General features: G+C 49.3%; 1 protein-coding gene across 5 annotated transcripts in view; it reads left to right on the top strand.

The window, feature by feature from the left end:
• SPECC1 (sperm antigen with calponin homology and coiled-coil domains 1) overlaps positions 1–27389 on the top strand; it is a 198288-nt gene that overhangs the window by 34250 nt on the left and 136649 nt on the right. For 3 of the 5 annotated variants that reach the window (XM_061143591.1, XM_061143587.1, XM_061143594.1), the window contains one exon: positions 22764–22930. In XM_061143591.1, the coding sequence (XP_060999574.1) occupies positions 22784–22930 (147 nt within the window). In that variant the 5' untranslated portion in view covers positions 22764–22783. Of the gene's footprint in view, positions 1–568; positions 691–9924; positions 10213–22763; positions 22931–27389 lie in introns of those variants that run through there. The other 2 variants (XM_061143590.1, XM_061143588.1) reach the window with 2 other exon arrangements.

Genomic DNA, 27389 nt, shown 5'->3' with positions numbered 1-27389 from the left:
TCCCTTGGACTGCAAGGAGATCAAACCAGTCAATCCTAAAATCAGCCCTGAATATTCATTGGAAGAACTGATGCTGAAGCTGCAATCCTTTGGCCACCTGATGTGAAGAGCTGACTTATTGGAAAAGACCCTGATGCTGGGAAAGATTGAGGACAGGAGGAGAAGGGGGCAGCAGAGAATGAGATGGTTGGATGGCATCACTAATTCAATGAGCATAAGTTTGAGCAAACTCTGGGAGATGGTAAAGGACAGGGAAGCCTGGTGTGCTGCAGTCCATGGGGTCGCAAAGAGTCGGACTCAATTTAGCTGCTGAACAACAACACCTCTGCAGAGCAGACTGGCTTTTTTCCCCCTTTTTCTTCTGTTTGATATCTCAGGGAGCAATCAGCGAGAAAGCAGTCAGCCTATGTCTTTAAATCCTATGTTTCAGAGACATTCAAAGGAAGCGTTCAGGCACCAGTAGGGTAGAAGTGATTTTGCAGTTTATGGGAGGGGGTAGAGGGGGGAGGGAAAGGCGGGGGAGAGGCCCTGGAGAGCAGAGCCCGCCTGCTTCCTGAGCAAAGTGTTGCTCCAATGTTCGGCGCCCGGCCCCTCGAGTGTGGTTTTCCTCCCACCAGCACCAAACCCTAAAATAGTACCACTGGCTTGCTGATCGAGGTCAGCCGCTCCCAAGAAGCAGGAGGTTTTGGAGTAAGTACCTAGCTGGTTATTATTTAAAGTGGGGGCAGAAACTCTCAGAACAACAGCGCTATCTGGGGAAAGAGGTTCTTCTGCTGTGGGCGTAACATCTCAAGTCTCCAGTGACTCCTGACGGTATTAACATATCCTCATGGGCTGGGCAAGTGTGTGCTACGTGCTTGTTTGGGGGGCTGATGATGGATTTCAAACATCTTCTGACAGCCTGAAAACATTGTCTTTTCTCACTGCCTGTAACTTTTCTTGTCTTGCCAAGTAAGGATAATTAATACTGCTGCTGCTGTTGTTTAGTTGCTCAGTCGTGTCCTACTCTTTGCGACCCCGTGGACTGTAGCCCACCAGGCTCCTCTGTCCACGGGATTTCCCAGGCATGAATACTGGAGTGGGTTGCCATTTCCTTCTCCAGGGGATCTAACTTTAGGTTCAAGTCTAAAGATCTTTGGAAACGCAGTTCTCCCCCTGGCTACTAGTTACTGGCAGTGTAAAGATGTGTTCACAGCCGTGGTGCAGAGCCTGCTTGTGTGGGTGTTGTTGCCAGGCATGGGAAATCTGAAGTCCTATGGGGGGGGACCGCCCACTGGACCAGTTCTAAGGCTTCTCCCCTGGAATCCAGCTCTGGGGAGCGCCCCCTCCCTTCCTTGCATAGGGCCGGATAACGTCCCTATGCACAGTATCTGGGCCAAACGCTGTGCTTGCGAGGCCTAGATGGCAGTCTCAAAGATATGACAGAGATAGAGGCTTTTCTAGGAAGTTACTTGTTACGTGGTTTCTGTTTAGACATCTTTTGCCCCCACCCTCTGGGCAAGGGGCTCAACTTACTCTGCAGCATCTCCACCACTCTGGTGGCTGGAAATTCAGTTCTGGGGGATTCCCCCTTTTCTTCCACTGAGTCTAATCTCTTATTAGAATCAGACCGTTAGCTCAGTTTCGCAGGACGTTCATCCTTTAAGTTGACTCAGAAATGGGCTTGCCCTTCTCGTTAGGACACAGAGATAGGCACACATGTGCTCCTCTGACCCGGTTCTGTCCCTCCAGCTCAGCCCCACAGACTACGTCTTCTGTGGCTGTGCTCAGAGCGGCCGTTTCACTTCCCTACATCTCTCCTCTCTCCTCTGCCACATGAGTTTCCGTGTGTCCACGTCGTCTCAACAGGAGACACCCACGAAAAGTCTTGCCAAACAGGCAGGACTGCACCTTCACTGGGGAAAACCGGTGCATGGGAAGTGTCTTTTCCCCTGGATTCAGTTTTCTTTTTCAAACACGTAGATGTTTTTTAAAATGATGAACATGAGACTTTGGCATGCCAACTGTGTGCCAAATGAAGCAGTCCAATTCTCCTAGAGGATTGTTTCCTTTGATTCCCATGAGGCGCCCGCATGTATGACTCTCTTTTTCAAGGTAGAGAAACCGAGGCACTGAAAGGTGACCAGGAGTTGCCAGCGGAGGCTCTGGGGAGAACGTTGTGGCCAGAGAGGTGGTGAGCGCTCAGGCCTGGAGCTGTGGTGGTGCTTGTGGGGAGCCGTGCACAGTCCAGCCAGGAGCAGGTCTGAGTGGAGTGTGAGAGAGAACCCAGAGAGGCATGTGGCACTTTGTCTTCACCCTGGAATGGGTGGAGGTGGGTGGTCTGTAATCAGAGGGATCTAAATGGGGGTTCGAGGTGGGGCATGATTGGTTCTGTGTCTGAAAAGCCTGTTGGCAGAGGCGGCTGTGGCCCTGAACTCTGGGCAGGAAGACCAGCAGCAGTTCTGCCCCTGGCAATGTTGCCAGACTTTGGGAGTAATGAGTGGGAGGAGGATCCAGGAGAGATTTCCAAATCAGAAGACAGAACATGGTGACAGGCTAACCACGCAGGTTGGAGGACAGTGGCAGGATTTCCATTAGGGTCCTGGGTTCCGAGTCTCGGCCTCGTGTTGAACGCATGTAACTCGATGACTTTTGATAACTGCACACACCCACAGAACCACCACTGCCATTGAGATACTAAGCATCTCCTTCACCCCAAAATTTTCCTCAGTGTCCCTCTAATCCCATTCCCAGCCCACCAGCCCCAACCCCACCACCATCCCCAGACAAACACTGATCAGCTTCCTGTCACTCTGTTTTGCTTCTTCTAGAACTTCATATCAATGGAACCATACACTCATAGTATTTTGTGTCTGATTCATTGATATTATTCTGTGTGTCAGTACTTTATTTCTTTGTATTGCCAGGCATGGATGTATCACAGTTTGATGATCCAGTCACATTTCTGTCATATGTATGTGTGGGTTCTGTACAGATTCTCAGAGCTGCCCTTTTTTAAAAAATCATTACCTGTCAATGAGTCTTCAGCTTTCTGGCTGTTTAGGCAGCTAGGTCTCAAGCTTGGTTGCTCAGAGACACCCTGGGAGTTTTATAAAAATATTGGAAGCAAGGGACTTCCCTGGCAGTCCAATGGTTAGGACTCCGAGCTTTTCACTGCCAAGGACCTGGGTTCAATCTCTGTCTGGGAACTAAGATCCCACAAGTTGCACAGTGTGGCTCCCTGCAAAAAAAATAAAAATTAAAAAAAAAATATATATATATATGAAGCAAGACTTACCCTTGATGGGACTGAGTCGGGGTCACAGGGAGTGAACCCCAGGCCTGCATGTTTTTAATCAGTCTGGCAGGTGGTTTTGATCAGCTAGGTTGGGGAACTACAAGTGGCTACTTCCTAGTAGGTGTGAAGTTTTAACCCCCATAGTCCTGTTTGCTTATCACCAAGAAACCATCTCTCTGAACTCCTAGGTGATGTTCTATTTCCCCACTGCTGACCACACCCACTTCACTGGCCATGGGTCACTGTGCCTGCTCGTTTCATCATTAATTCATCAAACAGAAGAATTCTGAGCTCTTACCACATGTAACGCATCCCTTGAGATGCTGTGTCTATATGTAAAACCAGATTTTCTGCTTTCAATCCCTTTGGGAGACTTGGTCTTCCCATACCCAGTCATACAAGAGAAGGCCGTACCTGTGGTGCGAAAGGGGTGAGGGTGGGAAAGGCAGCTGAGGAGGAAGAAACAAGAAAAAAAGTGGGAGCTGGACATCCTGGCTGCTGGGGCCGGGGCAGCCCAGTCTGAGGCGGGCAAGGAAGTGAGGTTGGGGGTGGGCCTGGGTCAGAGCAAGGAGCCCACGTGAATTCGCCCAGCGTGTGCTCAGTGTGATCCCACCACGACCGCCCCCAAGTCTCTGGTTCATCTTTATGCTCAGCCTCTCTGACGTGTCTTCCAACCACCACTGAGCTGTGAACTCAGTCCTGGTGCTGTCTACCTGCACAGAGTGTAAGGCATAGTCCCATAGGACTGGCTTTTTGCTGTTATGAACTGGTTTTTTTTTTCATTTATTTTTATTAGTTGGAGGCTAATTACTTTACAATATTGTAGTGGTTTTTGCCATACATTGACATGAATCAGCCATGGATTTTGTTATGAACTGTTGATGAAAAAATTAATCAGTAGTCAATCTAAGAAGGAAATGGAATGTTTATTCAAGCTTCCTGAGGATTACAACATGCGAGATGGCCTCTCAGGTAGCTCTGAGGACTGTTCCCAAGAGGTAAGCAGGGGAGGCCAGTACATATGTGGTTTTGGTGAAGGGGGTGCATGCAATGAGCACCCATCTTGGTAGGAGGTTGCTGCTGGTCACGAGGAGCAGACACCTCAGTTAATGCTTTTTTTTTTTTAAGTGCTTTTCTAAGTATGGGAAGATGCAAGAATCCAGGTTCATAAAAATTTCTCCTGAAAATATCAAACTGTCTGAAGGCTGGTTCTGCCAGTTTTCCCAGAGCACAGAGTGCTTCATCCTGGTCTTCGCTCAGAACATTCTTCAGGGTGTCCTGTGGGTCATCATCAGCAGTGGCTGATGACTTGGTTCTTATGGAACTGGATGGTGGGCAACGTTCTTTATTTGACAAGCCTCTCCCTTTTGGTCTCAGTTTTGACCAAGGTTTGGGAGGCATTTAGTGACCAATTTGTCTTATGGCGGTAGGAATGCTTGTTCCCAAGTCAGGCAAGGATTTCATTGATGGGCCACTCAGTGTGCTGTTAGTGGACTAGGCCCTGCTAACAGTAGCCCAAAGCCCCTGGATCCCCGTCTTATAGTCTGTTATGTCCAGGAAACAATTTCCTCTTGTTGCTCCCTCCCACATCTAGAGTTACACTTGATCTTATAGGACTGTATATTTGGTCAATTGTTTCAGACCACCTAACCATCATTTATTTTATCTGAGTCTCAGTCACACATCATTTGGTGATGTAAGAAACAGTACTTTTGTAAAATAGGTAGAATATAAGTTAATATAGCTAGTGATACTAATATAAGGTCATAAGTATTTAAGCTAAGAACTTCCTCCAGGTGGGGCCTGTTATCTCCCTAGGTCATCTGACCAATCTTTCCTGCACCAGTCACTGTCTGGTGCAGGAAAGTACTGTAGTGGCCTTGTCCATGAAGTCCACCAAAGATGTCTGCACAAATAAGGTGAGTGGTGGTCATTGTGGCCCCAACAGGACTGAGAACAGAACGTTACCTTCGAGAGTTACATAACTGGTACCAGAAGGAGAAGGGCTTCCCAGGTGGCTCAGTAGTAAAGAACCTGCCTGCCAATACAGGAGACATGGGTTCGATCCCTGGGTTGGGAAGATCTCCTGGAGAAGGAAATGGCAACTCTCTTCAGTATTCCTGCCTGGGAAATGCCATGGACAGAGGAGCCTGGCGTGCTACAGTCCATGAGGTCACAGATTCGGACATGGCTGAGCAACTAAACCCAAAACAATCACCAGAAGTAGATAAATTTTGTTTTGTTTTTTAATTTTTTTTAGTTGAAGCCCTAATGGCTCAGCAGGTAAAGAATCCACCTGCAATGCAGGAGACACAGGAGACACAAGTTCAATCCCTGGGTTGGGAAGATCCCCTGGAGAAGGAAATGGCCGCCCACTCCTGTATTCTTGCCTGAACAATCCCATGGATGGAGGGGCCTGACAGGCTCTGGGTTGACAGTCCATGGGTTGCAGAGTCAGACATGACTGAGCAACTAAGCACATAGTTGATTTGTAATATTATATTAGTTTCAGGTATACAGCAAAGTGATTCAATTATACATATACATTCTTTTTCAGATTCTTCTCCCTATATGTTATGACCAAATGTTGGGTATAGTTCCCTGTGCTACACAGTAGGTCCTTGTTGTAGGAGGAGAAAAGTTGATTTTATGGTTGAGCAGGTATTTCCACCTTGGGGGTGGGGAGTGCAGGGGTCTGGTTAGTGCAGATGCACATGCACACTAGTGGGGAGGGAGGAGGCCAAAAGCAGAGTAAATTATGTTTAAATTTTTCTTATCTTGTTTTAAAACATGAATTTTATTTCATCAGGACCAAGCCTATGAATTACTTCCCACTCAGACACCCTTTCATTTCTCTTGGGCAAATACTGAGGAGTGGGATTACTGGACTATATGATCAGTGCAGGCGTAATTTTATACTGTTAAAGACAAGGAGCCCCAACTGGAGTCACTGATGCTTGGCCCTCATCACCAAACCACGACTTCACTACAGTTTCATCTTCTCCCCAGAACAAGTTCTTAAAACCAGTGAATCAGGAATTCCCTGATCAGCACTGGCTGAGGTCACTGACCTGGTGGACCCCCACCTCCCCTAAAGGAAAGTGACTTCGCAATATCCACCCTGCTTTTCTGCTGAGCATGGCCTCCTGTTCCTGCCCATTCTCCCTGTGAAGGTCTTAGCCTCTGTTTACCTCCTTGGAGCTCCTTTCTCACTGCTGGATGGGCTTCTACCCCATTCATGAATCTTTGAGTAAAGCCAATGAGATCTTTAAAGTTTACACAATTACCTTTTGTGTTTATTTTTTTTTAACGATAAGAAATGACTAAATTGATTTGCAAAGCCGCTGCACATTTTGTATTTGCACCAGCAATGAATGGGAGTTCCAGTTGCTCCATATCTTTGTCAGCACTCGTTTTTATTTTTCTAAATTTCAAGCCATTCTAATTAGACGTATAGTAATGTCTCCCTGTGGTTTCAATTTGCATGTACTTAATGACTCAGGATGAGATGGTTAAATGGCATCACGAACTCAATGGCAATGGATTTGAGCCAACTCTGGGAGACAGTGAAGGACAGGGAAGCCTGGCATGCTGCAGTCCATGGGGTCGCAAAGAGTCAGACTTGACTTAGTGACCAAGCAACAACAATGACTCTTAAATTGAGCATCTTTCCAGGTGTTTATTTGCCATCCAATTATCTTCTTTGGTGAAGTGTTTGAATCTTTGATCATTTTTTATTGAGTTGTGTGTTCTGTCGTTGTTGAGTCTTATGAGTTTCTTCATAAGTTCAGGAATCAGGTCCTTGATCAGTTTTGTGTTTTGTGGATGCCTCCCTTCCAGCCAGTTGCTTGACTCTGCACTTTCTTGACAATGTCTTCTGAAGAGCGGAAGTCTTAAATTTTGATGAATTCCAATTTATCTATCATTTTAAAAAATTTTTATGTACCAATCATACTTTTGGTGTTGATGGTAAGAAATCGTTGCCTAACTAAAGGTCACAAAGATTTTCTCCTGCATTCTTCTAGCAGTTTGCTGGTTTTACTGAAGTTTCTGTCTGTCTTTAGCCAACACTGATGACAGACAGGATAGTGGGCCCAGAGCTGTGGAGCCAGAGGAACAAGGCAGTCCTTTGCTTTAGGATGCTCTGGGTTGAAGAGCTGGGATGGGGCATGAGTCAGCAGGGAGTCAGCCTGGTTAGGGAGCTGTGGATGCTTCTTGTGGTGGGAAGACAGGATAGGACTGTAGGGGTCAGGTTGAGAGTAGGAATAGGGGTGGGAAGCCATTGTCCTGGGTGTAGAGTGGCCGTGGGGAGGCCTGGAGGCTGGTGACAGAGCAACTGCCTGTCTGTCCTTCAAGTCTGAGTGCAGGGCACCTGGCAGGCATGGGCGGGGCTCTGGGCGGGCCTCAACCCAGAACAAAAACCAGGTGGGGGCAGCTTGGTGAGGGCGGGTGACTGTCGCTTTGCACTGAACCGCACCAGTCAGACACATCTGTGTCACAAAGAACCCGTCCTCAGGGGGAGCCACAGTGCTGTAGCATCATTGTGCCTGGGTCCCACCCTGGGGACCGGTCACAAGCCCGCTACTGTCCTGCTGTTCCTTGTAGACCTGCTCCTGAGGTCCCTGCAAGGCCCCGCAACGACAGGGCCATCCCAGGAGTAGCCTGGACATGATCCCTCACGTGTGTGGCTATTGTGTGTGTGTTTAAAACGTGATCCGAGAGCGTTGTGTGCTGGAGAGAGATAGGGCCTGTTCCAGGCACTGAATAAATTAACCCCGCCAAGTACAGCAGTTGCTTGCATGAGCCAGCTGGTGCTCCAGGAAAAGAGCTGAAGCCTGTGGGTTAGCAAAGAACATTTCAGGAATGTGAAAACAAAAAAGAAATCAGCACATTCAGTGATTTCACTTAATCCGGTAACAATAAGAAAATCCAGAGCGATGGCCGACTCGGCAGCTGGGTGGAAGGCTGGACTCTGCCTGCTGTCCATAAGGGGTGTCCGCCAGGCCCTGAGGCGGCCAGGGTGCTGGTGCAGCCCTGAGGCTGGCCCCGCACACTCTGTGCCTGTGGAAGTTCCAGGAAAGTTCTGTCTCCCCCTCATTTCCTCAAGTGGTCTAGGAGCCAACACAAATGCTGACAGGCTTGATGGCCGTGCGGTCCTCCCCTCTGTCCCTCCCCAACCCTGGGGTGGCTGCTGCTGTCACATCCATGCACTGGAGGCTTCATTGCCCACTGTCCTCAGACCCAGCTCCTGGGCCCACAGATGGGGGCCTGGCCTGCTGCTGGCCCTCCTCCATTACCACCAGGTCCCCCAAGGCTTCTATCTGCCCCAAGACAGCATGCAGTGAAAGGGCCCTTTCAGTGTTTCTTCTTGGCTCAGTCCCTGCCTCCCCCCAGCCCAAAGAATCAGAGTTCTCCCAGGAAGATCTTCAGTGCCTTAGACAGACTGACAGACAAACTGCCAGGGGCCACCCTGCCAGCCTCCAGACACCTGGGCCACAGTGCCCAGCATGGCTGGGATCCAGCTGAGACCCTTCTTCTCTGACCCTTCAACCAGACCCAGGGCTGCCTTTTCAGAATACTGTCATCATTACAGAAAACCCACAGCCACTGCTGGGGTCCTTGGTGATTCTATCAGGGACCACAGGCTTCTGAAGGTGCCCATCGGGGGAGAAGTCTGCCTGCTGAGCAAAAAGCAAGAAGGAACCAGAGTCCATCATGGTGTCTTCCCTCCACAAGGCCTTTATTTTGTTGAGCTCAAGATTTACTTTGGTTTTTAAATTGAGTGTTCCCAAACTCCTATGTTCATCGACTCAATGGACATGAATTTGAGTGAACTCCGAGAGATAGTAAAGGACCGGGAATCCTGGCGTGCTGCAGTCCATGGGGTCACAGAGTGGACATGACTTAGCAATTGAACAACAGCAACAACAAAGCTCCTAATTTAGGGGCTGGGGGCTAACATATACACACTACTATATATAAAATAGATAGGGCTTCCCTGATGGCTCAGCGGTAAAGAATCCACCTGCAATGCAGGAGATGCAGGAGACTCGTGGTTGATCCCTGGGTCAGGGAGATCCCCTGGAGGAGGAAATGGCAACCCTCTCCAGTATTCTTGCCTGAAAAATCCCATGGACAGAGGAGCCTGGCGGGCTACAGCCCATGAGGTCACAAAAAGTCAGACATGACTAAGGATGCATGCATATGTAAAACAGAGAAACAACAAAGTCCTACTATAACACTATATTCAGTATCTTGTAATAACCTATAAGGGAAAAGAATCTGATAAAGAATATATATGTGTACATAACTAAACCACTTTCCTGTACACCTGAAACTAACAACCATTGTAAATCAACTAGACTTCCGTTTATAAAATCCTGAAACAGATTAGTTGTTCCCACTGCCACACACAAGCACAGACACACAGACATGCACACAGAGGGATACACACAGACACACTCACAGTCAGAAACTGGCCAGATAGCTTGGGGTTTGCCCGGTGAGTGCCCTGTCTCCTGGCGTTATAAAGGCACCTGCCTCTGACATCCGCAGATAGGAGGACCCGGTGGGGAGGAGCACGTCCCTTTAGGGGAAGAGAAACTTAACTTGTTGTGATTAATATATCGGAGGGGACGGGGACACGGCCGAGGAGGCCTGGCTTGTGACATGGCGCAGCAGAGCCTGTGATGGGGCAATAGGGACCACGCCTGCGCTCCTGCCCGGAGTCAGAGTAGGGGGCGTGCTGGCATCTCCCACCACAGCTCGTGAATCATTGAGCCACCTTCTCAGCCAGAGGCCACGGGAAGTGAACCTTGTGGATTCTCGGGAGCCTGTGCAGTATGGAGCATGGGAGCCGCCTCTCCTGTGTCTACAGACAGCTGCCTCCTCCTGACTTGTTTCCTGTTGGCCTGAGGCCTTGTGGCTGAAGTTTAGTGAGCCTGGGGGTGGGGTGGGGGGTGGGCAGTGGGTGTGGGAGGGGCCCCACCTCTGCACTTGTGGACGGATGGTCCCTGTTTGCATCTGCGCCCAGCAGTGCTGGGGGAGGGGACTTGTGCACCCCCCATCTCTGTAGGGCAAGTGCATTGAAGTGAGTGGGTGGAGGGCATGGGGTTTTGCTGGGGGGCTGGGGGTGGAGTGGCATGCCCTGTAGTGCTTGCATTGTTTCTGGAGGAAACAACAGAATGAGTCAGAAGTGGCTGCTGGTTTTCTTGGAAGCTGTGCCACTGACATCACAGGGTTTGTCCCTTGTCCCACCTGGCAGAGAGGGGGCCCCCAGAGGAGCAAAGAAACAGAAAAGTTTGCACAAAAGGTACTTAGACTTGATACTTTAAATTTTTGGGCCCCTAACCCTGTGGTTGCCATTGGCTACCACTTAACAAAGCATCGAACGTAAGTTCCTGTATTGTGATGTTTCAGTTAAGATGCCTGAAATCTTAAAGCATAAAATTGTAAAATATTGTTGACCATTACTGTGAAACTGGGATTATAGCACACATTTTTTTTTAAAGCCATCCTTTGGGAATAAAGTCAGGAATGGAGATGAGTCAGTAGATGGTTTTAGAGATTTGGTGTTGAATGACTTCAAGAACTATTTCCCCGTACGTTACAAGTCAGATTAGTCTCATAAGGCTGATGCTGATACATCCGCATGAACTCGATTTCCAATATACCGGTGCTGGAAGGCCCTGCATCAATATCCATGGGGTTCTCATCCTGAGAGCCGTTTGGTTTCCTTGGTAATTGTTTAGAGGTGTCTATAGGTCTTACAGGAGGAGAACTATCATTGCTTTGTGGCTCCATTTTGTTGTTATTATTGGTTAGTCACTCAGTTGTGTCTGACTCTTTATGACTTTATGGACTATAGCCCGCCAGGCTCCTCTGTCCATGGGATTTCCCAGCTAAGAGTAGTGGAGTGGGGAGTATTTCCTTCTCCAGGGGATCGTCCCAACCCAGGGATCAAACCCAAGTCTCCTGCATTAGCAGGCAGATCCTTTACCACTGAACCACCTGGGAAGCCTGGCTCCATTTTATATTCTCCGGTTAATTCAGCACTGATTTTGTGAATCTAGGCACCTGGTTAATAGAGGAAGAGCAAGGAGACACTTGCACACGTTTCTTCAGTGAAAGAAGGGCTCTAGTGTTCATTCACCAGTGTTTGCCAAGCACCTGCTCTGTGCCCCGGGAATACCGAGATGAACCGGGAGGTGAGCTACATGGGGTGGGTGATGCAGATGATCAGCGAAGGATGGCCAGTGGCAGCCAGAGTCTCTGTCTGGTGATAAATCTCTGAAGAAATGAGTGGGAAGCTCATGCAGAGATTGGAGGGAAAAGGCCTTTTGAAGGAAGACCCCCCCCCCCATGTGAAGAGCTGGTGAACCTTCCAGGTGTGATGCTCCTCCAGGGGATCCAGCTGGGCACGTCCAAGGGGGGGCCTCTGACAGCACAGATGGGGTCTCTGGACAGAGGTCTCAGACCTGGGGGTTGTGACAAAGGTCTTGGATTTTTACTGTAAGTGTAGTGAGAAGAAGCCACAGGAAGGTTCTCCACAGGGAGGGACATGGCCTGACTTGTATGTTTTTAAAAATAATTTTTAAAATTTAAATTGTACACATACCATAAAGGTTACCATCTTAGCCATTTACTTGCTTTGTGTGGTTTTTTTTTTTTTTTGCTTGCTTTGTGTTTTTAAAAAGCCCTCTGGCAGCTGAGTGGCCTTAACTGTCCTGAGCAGGATGGGCAGGAGCAGAGCTGAGACCGTCTGTCCTCTGCGGGGATGCGGTAGCATGAGGAGGGGGTGGGCCGGGGCAGGGGAGTGTGGGGAGAGACACTTGGTGTGGGGCGGTGAGTATCGGAAGGCCTTGTTGGCAGAGCCTCACGGGAGGGACTGGAGCATTCACAGAGGGAGGTCTCTGAAGAAGGTCTTAGAGACTGCAGGTGGATTGGTAGGGCCTGACTGCCCCTCGGGGTGTGGCCGGCCTGGCTGGTGGAGCCCAGCTGGGCTGTCCCTTGATTGGGAACAAGGTTGAGTCTGGGTCCATCTGGGGAAGCACTCAGGCTTGGGCACATTAGCAGTCTGATGAGCGTCAGACCAAAGATGAGTGTGAACTATGGGTTTGTGCGGGAGCAGCGGCCCCGGCCAAACGCTGAGGCTGAGTCGGGGACAGGAGTGTGGGGAAGGGAAAGCCAGGGCTGCACAGTTCACCGAGAAGGAGAGGGGAGCGTGGGGATCCACACAGGAGCTGGACCCTGGGCAGATGAGGATCTGAGGGGCAGCCCCGGGCCCTGGGGGAGGGAGAGTGGGAGGAGGCCCAGCTGACAGTAGAGACGGGAAGTCAGGAGAAGCTGCTGACTCAGGCTGGTCTGTGCTGGGGCTGGCGGCTCCCCGGAAGGCCAGCAGCCGGGCAAGTTGGTGGACAGACGAGGGTGGGGCCCTGAGGAGGCCCTCCTGGGCTGGGGAGGCTTCTATAGGGAGTCCCCTGAGCTTACTCTGATTGTCTCTCCACATCATCAGTCTCTTGAAGATGCTGCATCTGTATTCACCCCCCATCCTCCCCCACACACCCTTCTCGGTGAGCCCTGAGCAGCAGTGGAGGTCAGGAGTCGGGAGAAAGCAGGGAGAAAACAGTTCTATCCCCAGCCCCTCCCCATCCCAATCCTCCTGAGTGGTTGGGTTGGCTGCACTTCTCTGCTGGGGGCTCAGCTTCTGCTCTTGGTCCAGCTCCCTCAGGGGCTCGGCTGCTCCATCCCGGACCCGGCAGGCTGGGGGTGATCCTGGCCTGGCCTGGCTTCTGTACCTCCCCTATGCTGCTTTCCAGACAAGTCAGCCCCTGGTAAAGGGTCCTTTCTGAGCTCTCCTGTTCCCCAGCTGATGTCCCAGACAGAGGCAGGGACATGTGACTGAACAAAGATTATGACTCAAGATGTGTGTGGGTGTGTGTACATGCACATGCGCTTGCGTGCTCAGTCGTGTCTGACTCTTTGGGACCCCATGGACTGTAGCCTGCCAGGCTCCTCTGTCCATGGGATTTCCCAGGCAAAAAGACCGGAGTGGGTTGTCATTCCCTCCTCTAGGGGATCTTCCCAACCCGGGGATCAAACCCTTGTCTCCTGCGTCTCCTGCTTTGCAGGCAAATTCTTTACCACTGAGCCATGATTCAAGATGCTTCTGCCTAAATTGAGATGAATCCAGTTCCCTTCTCCACTATAATTTTTGCTTTGTTTTGTCTTTCTTATCACATTTTAAAAACTTGTGGTGAAATACATGTAATATAAAGTTTACTGTCTTCACCATTATGAAGTGTTCAGCTCAGTAACATTAAGTACATCCATGCTGTTTTGCAACTATCACCACCATCCATCCACAGAACTGTTTCTTCTTCAGAACAGAAACTCTGTCCCCATCAAACAGTAACTCCTGTTCACCACCCCCACCCCCCACAGCCCCCTGCAACCACCGTTTTACTTTCTGTTCCTATGAATCTGACTACTCTAAGAACCTCACGTAAGTGTAATCATACAAGTGTTTCTGTCTTTTTCTGCCCGGTTTATTTCACTTAGCACAATTTCCTCAAGATTCATCTATGCTTTTTCTTCTTTTTGAAGACTGAATAATATTCCACTGCATGTATAAACCACTTTTTGTGTATCTGCTCATCCATCAGTGCACATTTGGTTTGCTTCCACCTTTTGGCTAGCTGTGAACATGGATGTGCAGTAATCTCTTTGAGACCCTGCTTTCAGTTTTGGGGGCAGTGTACCCAGAAGTGGAATTGCTGGATCATACGGTAAAATCTGTTTTTTATTTTTTTCAGGAACCACCATACTGTTTTTCATAGCAGCTGCACCATTTTATATTCCCAGCAACAGTTCACAAGAGTTCCAGAGTTGTCCACATTCTTGCCAACACTTGTTATTTTCTGGTTTGGCTTGGCTTGGTTTGGTTTGGGTTGGTAGTAGCTATCCTAATGAGTATGATATGGTATCTCAGTGTGGTTCTGATTTGCGTCTCCATGATGTTGAGCATCTTTTAATTTACTTTTGACCATGGGTATATCTTAGTTGGGCTTCCCAGGTGGCACAGTGGTAAAGAATCTGTCTCCCAATGCAGAAGACACAGGAGACTGGGGTTCAGTCCCTCAGTTGGGAAGATCCCCTGGAGAAGGAAACAGCAACCCACTCCAGTATTCTTGCCTGGGAAATCCCATGGACAGAGGAGACTGGCGGGTTGGAGTCCATGGGGTCGTAAAAAGTCGGACATGACTGAGCACACACGCATATCACCTTTGGAGAAGTATCTATTCATGTCCTTTGTCCATTTTAAAATCAGGTTAGTTCTTGTTGTTGAGTTGCAGGAGTTCTTTGTATATTCCAGATGATAACCCTGCCTTAGTCTGCCTGGGCGCTCATAACAGAATACCATAGACTGAATGCCTTAAACAACAGAAATTGGTGTCTCGCAGTTCTCGAGGTTAGGAAGTCCAAGGACAAGGTGTGGCTGTTGGCTTCTTGGTGAGGGGTCTCCTCCTGCCTTGCAGGCTGCCGTCTTCTCACCCTGTCCTCGCGTGGCTTTTCATCAGTGTGTGTGCAGCAGAAAGGTCTCTCTCCCCCGCCTCTCCTAATAAAGGCACCAATTCTATGGGATTAGGACCCACCCTTATCACTTCATTTAACCTTAATCCACCCCCTGAAAGTCCTATCTCCAAATGAAATCACTTTGAGAATTAGGGCTTCAACATATAAATGTGGTGGCAGAGGGGCACAATTCAGTCCACAGCAAACCCTTGCCAATGTTTTCTTCCATTCTGTGAGTTGCCATTTCACTCTGTTGATTGTGGGTTCTCTGATGCATGGAAGTGTTTAATTTAAAAAAAAATTTCTTTTCTATTTACTTGACTTTTTGTCTGCACTGGGTCTTCACTGCTGCGCATAGGCTTTCTCTAGTTGCAGTGAGGGGGTGCTGCTCTCTCTTGCAGTATATGGGCTTCTCACTGTAGTGGTTTCCATGCTGTGGAGCACAGGCTGTGAGCGTGGGCTCAGCAGTTGTGTCGCATATGAGCTTATTTGCTCCATGGCATGTGGGATCTTTCCAGACCAGGGACTGAACCTGTGACCCCTGCACTGGCAGGCGAATTCTTAACCAGTGGATCACCAGGGAGTCCCAAGTGTTTAATTTTGTTGTCATCCAGTACATCTTGTTGCCTGTGCTTTTGGTGTCATCTTTAAGAATCCATTGCCAAATCCAGCGTCATGAAGCTTTTCCCCTGTGTTTTCTTCTGAGAGTTTTACAATTTTGGCCCTTACATTTAGGTCTTTCATCCACTCTGAGTTAACTTTTGCCTATGGTGTAAGGTAAGGGTTCCACTTAATCCTTCTGATGTGGATGCCCAGTTTTCTCAGCACATTTGTTGAAAAGACTGTCCTTTCCTCTGAATGCTCTTGGCACTAGACAATAGTTTATATTCTTACTCTTTCAATAGACCTTTTGAAACTGTTCCTATAGAAAGAGCTCTTGAAGTACTTTATTTCCATCTCCTTTTGTATGGCCTTGACTCTTTCCTATAGTTCTTTGATGTGAAGCCACATTTTAGGTAAGGAAACAACTCCTGGTTAGTGGCTACCAGCTCTGTGGGACGCTGGCTTCTTGGTTCGGCTTTGGAGACAGAAGTATGGCCCAGGGCAGTATTTCTGAGGGTTTGATCTCAATATAGCTCCCAGATTACAGCCTCTCTCTAGGATCTGCATTTCATATTTAAAGACCAGCTCCTCCTGTTTTTTTTTTTTTTTTTTTTGGTTTTTTTAAATTCCAGATTAAACCCTATTCATTATGGTCTCTACCTTGTGGCAGCCTGTCATAGTTTCTGCAAGTCCGTATTCCATTTCCAGAGTGTGTTTTCAGCTTGAGATGGTGGGGCTAGTGCTGTGCGGTTGTCCTTTTCGGTTTAGTTTTGTTTCATCCCTTCTTGGTTCTCACTTTCTTCCGATGACTTCTGCTGATGGGATCAATGAAATTTTGTTAAAATTTTATGTATTTATTTATTTTTGGCTGAGCTGGGTCTTTATTGCTGTAGGCTTTGTCTAGTTACGGTAAGCGGGGGCTGCTGTTGATTGCAGTGCTTGGGCTTCTCTTTGCGGTGGCTTCCCCTGTTGGGGAGCACAGACGCTAAGCTCACAGACTTCAGCAATTGTGGCTCAAGGGCTCTAGAACTTGGGCTCAGAAGTTGTGGCTCCCTGTGGCCTGTGGAATCTTTCCAGATCAGGGATCAAACCTGTGTCCCCTGCATGGGCAGGTGGATTCCTATCCTGCCTCTGTACCACCAGGGAAGTCCTCCATATGAATTTGCCTTTTCCCTTCTGATGCTGTGTAGAAACTTGTTCTTTATATACTGGGAAGGATTGAATCTAAACAAAATGGGATGACTTTTCATCTCGAGACCAACAGGAAATAATAAGCTTTGAAGAGCTTCCTTTGGCCTCTAACCAGAGTCCGGGATTCCCTTGGCTGTTCCCGGGCCAGGTTTTCAGCGTAAACATTCCCAGGTTGGGTGGGAATCGAACCAGGTGCTGGTTGAGGAGCCTGGCTCTTCCTCTGGAACTGAGTTTCCCAACCTGGGGTACCAACAGCTTAGGCAGGATCACTCTTCATTGTGGGCCTGCCCTTTGGGTACTGGGGTGTCCAGCAGCATCTCTGGCTCCACCCCCAGCACCAGCCCGCCAAGCTGTGACAGCCCAGAGCAGCTGCACGCACTGTCAGATGTCCCCTGGGGGCAGAATCCTCCGCCCACCCCACTGCAGAGGTCAAGAGCAAGCCCAGAGCGGGTTCTAGAAAGCTCTTGCTGGATATTTTCAGCGTGCCATTCACTTGCCTTCTGTTTCCTGCCGAGTCCCCTGGTAGTTGAGCTATGTGAACATGCTTATTTTGTTCGTTCTCAGACTTGAATGCCTCCGCTCTCGGCTTCCTGGGGCTTATTGTACTTGGAGTGCAAAGCTGAATGCCCTCACCCACCCCTGGACACTCCTTATTATTTGTGATGGTCCAGAATGGTTTCCCGGCTGCCTTTCGATTTTCTTGCCTTAAAAGGGTAACCAGTCTGAGGCCCAAGACACCCGCCCCCTAGCACAGCTCTGAAGGTGGCGCTGAAGCATCTGAGCTGCATGCTGGCTGACCCTCCCTCTGCATGGACCGTATCATGTTCCTAACTGTTCTCTCCCTCTCCTTCTCTTCCATCTTTTTTACTTAACTCCACTCAATTTATGAGTTATGATTTAAATAGAAGTCTTAGGTGAACACATTCTAGAGAGGAAAGAAGCTTGATAAGAATATAAAATGAACAATTTAAGGAAAACAGCCCTGGGAAGACCCTCTCCCTGCCCTTGTGGAGTGAGTTCCTAAGTTTAAGTGTACCTCGGATCCTCGGATAACATGGGTTTGAACTGCATGGATCTACCTACAAGTAGGTTTTTTCCACAGCGGATCCTTCAGTACATCTTCATCCATGGTTGGTTGAATCTGTGGATACCAAGGAACCACAGACTTGGAGAGACCACAGACATGGAAGGGACCACAGACATGAGGGATCACAGGCATGGAGGTGCCCAGACATGAGGGACCACAGACGTGTGGGGACCACAGACGTGGAGGGGACCACAGATATGAGGGATGAGGGACCACAGACATGAGGGATCACAGGCATGGAGGGGCCCAGACATGAGGGACCACAGACATGTGGGGACTGCAGACGTGGAGGGGACCACAGACATGAGGGATGAGGGACCATAGACATGAGGGATCACAGGTGTGGAGGGGCCCAGACATGAGGGACCACAGACGTGTAAGGGCCACAGACGAGGAGGGACCCAGACATGGAGGGCCAACTATAAATGATGGATAAATTAAGCCCCACTTTGTTCAAAGGTCAACTGTAATTTCTTGATCAGTTTGATCCTCTTAAGTTGGTTAGAAGAATTTTTAGGAATCAGGAAATTAATATAGAAATCTTTTTTTTTCTTTTCATCATCTGTGCTTGGCTAGAACCCATCTGTCTATTTTCTGTTTTGAACTCATAACCCTAAGAGAAGTATCGTTCATCAGCATGCACACGATGTTGCCTTTCAGCCACTGGGGCCAGTCCTAGTGACTGTGGGGTGTCCGCTCGTTGTTCAGCTTTCTCTGCACTTTCCCTCTGTCAGATCTCCAGGTGAACACAGGCTGCTCTGTGAGCAAGGAGAGACCTTGCTTATGTCTGGAGTGTCTGTCTGGCTCCGGCCACTGGACATTGATTCCATGGATCCATCACTGGGTGTTGCTGAGTCCATAAAGCCAAGTAGCTCTTGGCTGAACACCATGAGCATTTGTGAGTAGGCAACTGATGCTCGTTGAGTGTCTTTTGTTGTGTGATGCGGGCACCAAAAACTCTGTTGATCAGGTGAAGATGTTGGGAATCGTAGTGTTTTGAGAAGCATGCCTGAGCCTGTGCAGTGAGCAGCGGAGGTGGAATCGGACCAGGAGCTCTGGATCTGGAAGCCTGTGTGCTTTCCTCAGAACACTACCCAGGGAGGCCGTGCCCACCCCTGGTGTGTAAGAGCCAATTAAAACTGGATTTGAATCCTGGCTGTATCGTAAACTCTGTGGTTTGGGCAAGTTCCTTAACCTGCTGAACAGAACCAAGTGTCTGCATCTTAGACTGAGGGTGATGATACCTGGTAGGGTTGTGATGAGGGCTTGATGACCTGTGAAGAGGCCTGAGCAGCGCCAGGCCACGGGTGAGGGCACGAGGAGGGTCGGAGAGGAGGCAGTGGGAAGCGGATCGGGTTAAAGTCTGCAGAAGCTGGGAGTGGGCCTGGCGCCCTGCCCAATTCTAGCAGGAGGATCCCAGGGAGTGGACAGGGAACAGGGCCAGAGCAGGCTGAGCACTGTGGGTGGATGACTGCAAGGATGCTCCTTTTGGGGTCCATTCCTGGAAAGCCCACGGCTGGGTGTGGTCAGAGCAAAGGAAAGAGGAGGCCTTGGAAGATTTGGGGAACACAAGGAAGACCCGGTCCTGCTGGAAGGGGCAGGCGATACTTAACAAAGTCCTAGATGTGGAGAGTGGGGAGCAGGGCACCTAGCTGGCCTTCAGCCTGGCTGGAGGCTGAAGCACCCCCACCCAGCACCCTTGTCCTATCCTCGTCCCAGGAAAGTGGCACTGCGCTGGTGGAGCCCACTACCCCTCAGGGCGTATTCCCTCCAACATAGCACCCACCCCAGCACCCCTCCCCCAGCACTCTCCCTACCAATAGGACTCCCTTCCTGGTTCAAGGGGAGATGTTACTTATTTCATTTCTGTATATTTTGAATTCTGGAAGAAGATGGAATCTGAAGAGTCTGCCTGGTGCATGAGTACAAGATAAATGCCTCCATCTGGGAAAATGAAGGAAAGATGTGTGAAGGGAACCAAGGATGAAGAGTCAGGCAGTGTGGAGGGGCGCAGGGGAGGAAGGTCCTCTGTGTACATGCATCTGGGAATAATCAGATTGGGTTCAAGGTTCTAGGAGAATAAAGATGTGATGATGCAAATGAAGTAACCCTGAGAATTTTGCCTCAGAGCAAGTAACCACAGCCTTCGAGAAGTGGCTGCAGGTCTTTCAGGTGACTGTCTGGAAGGTTATCAGGTTTGTTGCCAGAGATTAAGAGTTTAGATCTGGAATTTTGACTGAGGTGCATTTTTCCCCTTTCCTTTCTCTTCTTTTCTTTCTCCCTCATCTCTCCCTTTTTTTCTTCCTTCCTTTTTTTTTTTTTTTTTTTTAAGATTTATTTATTTATTTTTGGCTGCTCTGGGTCTTCATTGTGGTGCGCCGGCTTCTCATTGCTATGGCTTCTTTTGTTGTGGAACACGAGCTCGGTAGTTGTGGCTCATAAGCTTAGTTGCCCTGTGGCATGTGGGATCTTCCTGAGCCAGGGATTGAACCTGTTTCCCCAGCACTGGCAGGCTAGACCACCAGGGAAGCCGCCTTCCTTTCTTTTTCTTTCTTTTTTTATGCCAAGGGCTTAGGGAAACACTGGGAAGATTTTCTATCACCTTCCTTCTGCTTTTCCTCTTCAAGGTCTTATCTTTCTTCTGGGGAATGAGTATGATGCATTTCATTTCCATTTTGATGGGTAGATTTTGGAAAGCACAGATGCGGTATAGAATCACCTACGTTTTCACTGAGTAAGTCCTACAACAGTCATCTCTAAGTAGTTGCAATCATCACCTGAAAGGGTGCCTTGATTAAAGAGATACTTTATTTGTTGTCACTGTGAGTCAGACTGACATGCCACTGGTTGGTTCTGCAGTCATGGGTAAAATTCATCAGTAATTCTCTCCAAGAATCACTCAGGCTATGTTCATTCATTTTATACTGAGAGTCCTAATAAAATGAGTTGCTATATAGGTCTTAACCTAGGAATTCTTCCATTGTTGCTGTGGAAACAAGCATTAAAAATTGTGGGCAGAGAAAGAAAAATAGCTGGTGCTAAACATCCATGCAATGCACAAGAAGTGGTTGTTTAAATACAGAATCTTAAAAATCGTGATACCTGGAATCAAGCTGAGACTAATAAACTATTGAACTAGTCATATGACTGAAATCGTGAGTAATTTTTCTCAGAAATGATTTAGAAAACAAATCGCTGTCTTAAAATATTATTTTCACCTGTAGTCACATTGGCACAGCTGCCAGGATAGCAGTGCTCAGAACGAGTGCCAGGTACGTCTTGGACACTGGCCACCAGCTAATCTCTTTAAGTAGGAGCAGGGGCTGGGTGGTCCCCGCTGGGAGGCCGTTGGTTGAAATGGTGTCTCCAGGAAAGGAGACAAGAACAGGAGGACGTCCCTGCTGGGGAAGGCAGCCTGTTCCTTTTCTCGGGGGCAGAACGGGGTGTCCTGGGATGCAGTGAGGGGAGAGGTAGCCCAGGGCTGCTGAGCACCAGCTACGATCCGGGAGGCAAGCAGTTAATTAGACCCAGGTCCTGTGAGTGCTGGGGCTTCCCGGGTGGCGCAGTGGTAAGGAATCCACCTGCCAACACAGGAGTCGCAGGAGACGAGGGTTTGATCCTTGAGTTGGGAAGATCCCCTGGAAGAGAACATGGCAACCCACTCCAGTATTCTTGCCTGGGAAATCCCATGGACAGAGGAGTCTGGTGGACTACAGTCCATGTAACAGTCCACAGGGTCACGAAAGAGTTGGACACGATTAAATACCTGGGAGTGCAGCCACTGGCATCACTGTCACCTGGTGCTTGGCGGTGGTTCAGTCGCTCAGTCGTGTCCGACTCTTTGTGACCCCACAGGCTGTTGCCCACCAGGTCCCTCTGTCCGTGGGATTCTCCAGGCAACAATACTGGAGTGGGTTGCCATTTCTTCCTGCAGGAGATCTTCCTGACTCAGCGATCAAACCCAGGTCTCCTGCACTGCAGGTGGATACTTTACTGACTGCGCCACCAGGGAAGTCCAGTCACCTGGTGGTGTTTTTTAAAGTGCATTTTCCAGTTTGTTTCTTATCTGCAGTTTTGGTCCTTGACCTCACATCCCTGGTCGTGAGTGTCCACAAGGACAGGCAGAGTCGGAGTCCCATTGTGCTGCTGAGAGGGAAAAGGGCTCAGAGGTTCATGGCCAGCCAGCCTACATCCTCAGGAGTGGTGGCAGGACGCAGGCCACCTTCCTCGCCTTTGGATGTGGGTTTCCCTCAGGCTTTTAACCACATCCTGCTCCTTTGCACAAATTGTCTTTCCTAGAATATTTTAATTGAGTAACTCTACCCTATAATGGCAGGTCTGTCTGACCAAAATCTTCCCAATTAATTTTTAATTGATACCATTTTTGTCTAAAAAAAGAAAAAAAAGCTGTGCTTCTGTGAAATTGAATTTTCAAGTAATTCATTTATGTCTATTTGGAAATTATGTAAGTTGCTCAACTGTCAACCCTAAAATGGCAAGGCTTACAGACATAGTATGTCTCGACTCCAGCTGACCTGTTTTATGTGGGGAGATACATGTATCTCCACATTGCTGAAGAGTAATGTCATAACATTTCCCTTATAGCTCAGTCAGTAATGAATCTACCTGCAATGCAGGAGACCTGGGTTTGCTCCGTGGGTTGTGAAGATCCCCTGGAGAAGGAAACGGCAAGCCAATCCAGTATTCTTTCCTGGAGAGTCCCATGGACAGAAGAGCCTAGTGGTCAGCCCATGGGGTCGCAAGAGTCAGACACGACCTAGTGACTAAACCACCACAACCCATGTCAGAACATCAGTAATGGTACACGTGTGTTTTCAGTAGTTCAGTGAGAGCTGTTGAGAAGCTGTAGAAAGGAACCTGGTGGGAAGGTACCATCTGAGGAGGAACGTGCTCTCTGTGCATCCTCATCTGGAGGCTTGTTCTCCATGACAGCAGTGATGCCCATGGTGTGTGGGGGTGAAGCTCTGTCAAGTGTGGACACATGGGTTTTCTTTTCTACCCTTTGTACAGAAGGACTCCCTGGGACAAACATGAAGAGCGCAGCCAAGCCTTGGAGTCCAGTGACCAGGACAGGGAGCCAGGGGGTGGACCGCCCCCGGCCCCTCCCCGGCCCCTCTCCCGGCATGAAGAGCTCTAAGTCTTCCACCTCGCTGGCTTTCGAGTCCCGACTCAGCAAGGTATGGATGGGACACCGGGCAGGGCTGCTGGGTGCCCCGAGGCAGTGAGCAGGGCCCCAGGAGGGCCCCAACATAGCTGACCTGAAGGCACAGAGCAAAGGGGGTGCAGTCAGGGTGCCCTGGACTCGAGAGGAAATCTGTGGTTGGACAGAGACGGGACCGCCTGCATGGACCATGTGGTCTCTCCAGCCAGAGTCTGACCCCAGCGTCCACTGGACGGGCTCAGGGTCACCAGGGTCCTCATAATTCAGGTGTCACTGCCCCACTGGCTTGCATCTGGACTTCTCCTCTCAGGGTTCCCCTCACCCAACCAGGGCAGCCCTTGGGGGTCTCCCCTGCTGGCTCCTCCTCACCCCCTGGGGTTCCTAACATAAGTGGACTAGAGCACCTCCTTCCACCCTGAGATGAAACTCAGAGACCTTGTCACTGGCCTACACACACACACACTCTGGAGAAATCAGTGTAGCATCCTAACTATAGAAGGAACAAAAGGAACATCATTTATAATTAAAGCATCACATTTCCACCCACAACTGCCTGTGCGTGGCTCCACTGAGGGACCTGTGGTGCTTCTTGGTGCCCCATGGATGTGGCCGCTCTGGGCAGACAGATTCAGGGTTATCGTGTTGATGACTCAGGCACCGGGAAGGCTGGGGTGATGGTTTGAATGCTGAGCACTCTTGGTGAAGTTGTGAACCCAAGTGCAGTCTTCCCTTGTTCTTAGAAAGTTGAGTGTATCTTAAAGTCTTATAAGAAACACATTGTCTTTATACGTAAAACAAAGGGGTGTTCTCCACTGGGATAACAATCAAAGATGCTCCAGCTCTGCGAGTGTCTGAGGGATCTGTGAAGAGTGTGGATGCAGACAGTTCCTTGTGCCAGGCTGTCAGGTTCTCAGAAGGACGTCTGGGGTCTCCATCCTCCCACACTGTAGACGCCAGTACCGCCTACAATCACGGTGGCAGTTAAAGACGCCCCCACAAAATTCTGACATACTCCCTGAGGAATGGCACTGTTCCTGGTGAGGACAGTTCTTGTAGGTGACAGCATCCACTCATAAATTCTGACACCACGTGGGGGTGACACATGGATGTGTGTCTCCAGCCAGCGCTCCTCCGGCTGCCTTTGTGACCCACCTCCTGGGTGTCTGGAAGGGCCCTTGAAAGTGACATACTCAACATTGACTGCTCTCCTTCCCCTCCGTCTCTCCCGCCTGCAAACCTGCTCCTCTAGACTCTCCCTGTTCCAGTAAATAGCAGCTCCCTCCTGTCATCACCCAGGCAAGAGCCCTGACATCATCTCCAGACCCTCCTTTCCTCCCATCCCACGGTTCACCTGCAAAACATCCCAGGGACCACTTGCCTGCCCTTGACTTTGTAGCCTACGCTCCGTTCTCAACAGAAGCCGGGTGGTCCTTTCAACACAAGTCAACACAAGTCACTCCTCTGCTTAAAATCCTCCAGGCTCTCCCCACCCATTCAGAGGGGAGTAAAGTGTCCTCCCACCCTGCTGAGCCTGGCTCCCTGGACTGCATGCACACAGCTTCTGGGCTCCCCCTGTGCTGTCCTGTTGCTCCCTGGCAGCGCTCAATGTGGGCTGAATGCCCGGCAGGGGCGGTGGGTTAGGAACAGCTTGCTGAAGAGGGGGTCAGACAGGCCGCATCAGGACCTCAGCTCTGCCCGCTTCTGGCTGTGGAACCTCAGGCTGCACAGCTGCTCTGAGATGGGGTGAGGACTGTATCTGCCCTGAGATGTAAGTGTGGATAGTGTCCTGCACATAATTTTGTTTATCATTATTCTGTTATTCTGGCCCTGACCATTATTTCCATCGTTTTAATGTTTATTGTCTTTGACCTATTGGGAGACATCTTCAATATGGATTTTAAATGAATACATACATTTCCCCCATAACCGACCCTGAGAACTTCTGGAATATATTAAAATATTTTCAAGCAGTATTTAATCACTGCTCAGGTGTGTTTCCTACTGCTGATGAACAAGTAAAATGGTAGCCATTTCTGCTTTGATGGATGTGTGTTTTGGAAACTGGTTCCAGTGGGAGGACATTGGGGGAGACGCAGACACTCCTCTGGAGGCTCTCGGCTCTTGTCCTGGTCCTCCGGGTCACCAGGCCTGAACCTGTGAAAGAGGGTGACAGGGTTGGGGGAAGGAATAGCCAAGAGCTGCACCCCTGTACTCTCTGACCCTCTTCTCCTCTCTGCCTCTGTGGGCAGAGGAAGAAGACAAAACCCAGAGCCCAGAAGAGACGGAGGCCACAGACACTGACAGAAAAGCAAGTGACTTCCCCCAAGTGTTTTACTGCTGAAATCTGAGCACTCAGAGAAGCTGAATTACACACTGAACGTGACGTCCCACCACCTGGATGCCATGGTCAGCATCTCACTGCGGCTGCTTTACAGGACTTCCTGGGTGGCTCAGTGGTAAAGAATCCACCTGCCAGTGCAGGAGATGGGGCTCAACCCCTGGGTCAGGAAGAGCCCCTGGAGGAGGAAATGGCAACCCACTCCAGCATTCTTGCCTGGGAAATCACATGGACAGAGGATCCTGGTGGGCTACAGTCCATGGGGTCACAAAGAGTCAGACTTGACTAAGCATGCACACGTTACCTACGACTGCTTTGCAGGAGTTGGACACATATAAATGTAGAGAGATATGTTTTCACTGGCCCAAAATAGGAGAACTAAAACACATGCACCAGAAGTAGAATGAAAGACCCTGCTTCAGATGCTGGCCTGAGCTGTGGAGCCGTGGAGGAGCAGGTTTGTGTGGGGAGCAACAGGAACCTGGATGGGATGGCGGGGGTAGGGGGGCTACTGTGAGTCCTCATGTCACTGAGTCCAGCACAGAGAGACAAGCCCCCCGGGCTCCCTGATGCAGACAGGCCACGTCACATCAGCTACTAGAAGGCCCATGTCTATTAGTCAGGACTCCCTTGGTCACAAATGACAGAACATTGACTTGAACAGAAGAGAAATCTATGGAAGACATTTGAGGTTCCGGGTCACTGTGTGCAGGACAAAGGTGCAAGACTGGAGAACAGAGAGACCGGGACCATGGACTGGGACTCCCCAGGACTTCTCTGCTTCTTTGTCATCTTCTTTGTCACGTGGTATGAAGTCTGGCTGTCAGTCCTGCCTGTGCCTCCCCCATTCCTTGGAGGGTCCAGCTGCTACTTGCTTCTGGTTGGTTAAAAGTAAGCAACAAGCAAAGTATTGGGAAAGGTTCCTGCTTGGTGAGCACAAGTCATGTGTTAACCCCATCCAGTTTCCTGTGGCTGGGGCTTAGGGTCCCTGAAAAGCAGTCTCATGGTTTATGTTCTCCTTGAGTCTTGGGGACCAGGTCAGTCCTGTTGCTGTCCTTCGGGAGAGAATGCTCCACAGTTGCACTACCTGAAGCAGGAACCACCAGCCCGTGTGGCAGTGATGAGCCCTAATGTGTGTTGTGAGTGCAAGACACACATCAGGTTTTGAAGAGTGAGTGCAAAAAAAGGAAAAGACCTCATCGGTGTGTTCTACATTAATTGATAATATTTTGAATGTATTGCATCCAGAAAATATGTCACTAAATTTAAGGTTGCCTGTTTCATTTATGTTTTTTAATGTTCATCCCAGACCATATAAACTTAGGTCCATGGCTTGTATAATATTTCCACTGATAGTGCTACTCTAAAACCTTTTGGTTCTCAAAGTGTGGAACCCACAGCAGCAATACCAGCATCCCCTGGGAACTCGTCCGAAATGCAGATCCTCAGGTCCCACCCAGACCTAGGGGATCAGAAACTTGGCAGGTGTGCTGGGGCTGGGGTGCAGGCATCCGTCTGCGGTTTAACAGACCCTTAGGATTCTGACAGACCCTGAAGTTTGAGAACCACTGCTCCAACCATTAACATGTTTTCCTCTTTGAAAGACCAGATTGTGTTTTGTGTGATTATTTGAGAACTTTGACTTCCCCCGTCCCCATCTTTGTGGAATTGAAGGAATCTCTTAGCTACATGAATCTGTGAGCTGTTCAGACATTTTCCTTTTGTAAGCTTTCATATACAGGTGTTCAGCAGCTTAAATATCAGTGGAAGCGTTGGTGAAAATACTTATTACACACATCAAAGCAAGAACGAAGCTTTCGTAGGGATCTTGTATAAGAAACCAGAGATCTCAGGTGGTGCCGAAGCTGCATTTGATGACCAGGAAACAAAGCCAAGAATGCAGCCATGAACAGAGAAAGAAGAATTAGTAACCTCACTCCAGTGGTGTGGCCGGCATCTCCTGGCTCCTCTTAGGCTTTGACCCAGTGGAAATGTTGTGTGTCTGATATTGCCTCAGAGGACAGGATCAATCTGGGCTCTGTATGTCCTGCCTCTGGGGAAAGTACTAAGCAGTGAGTCTTTCTCCAAAGGAATTCCTCGTGGAAGGTGCAGGAGAAATGAAGGGCTCCCTGTAAAA

The sequence above is a fragment of the Dama dama genome, chromosome 5 (genome assembly GCF_033118175.1).
Source record: "Dama dama isolate Ldn47 chromosome 5, ASM3311817v1, whole genome shotgun sequence".
NCBI lineage: Eukaryota > Metazoa > Chordata > Mammalia > Artiodactyla > Cervidae > Dama > Dama dama.
Note: the sequence above shows the minus strand (reverse complement) of the source record. Positions and strands in the feature narration are given on the sequence as shown.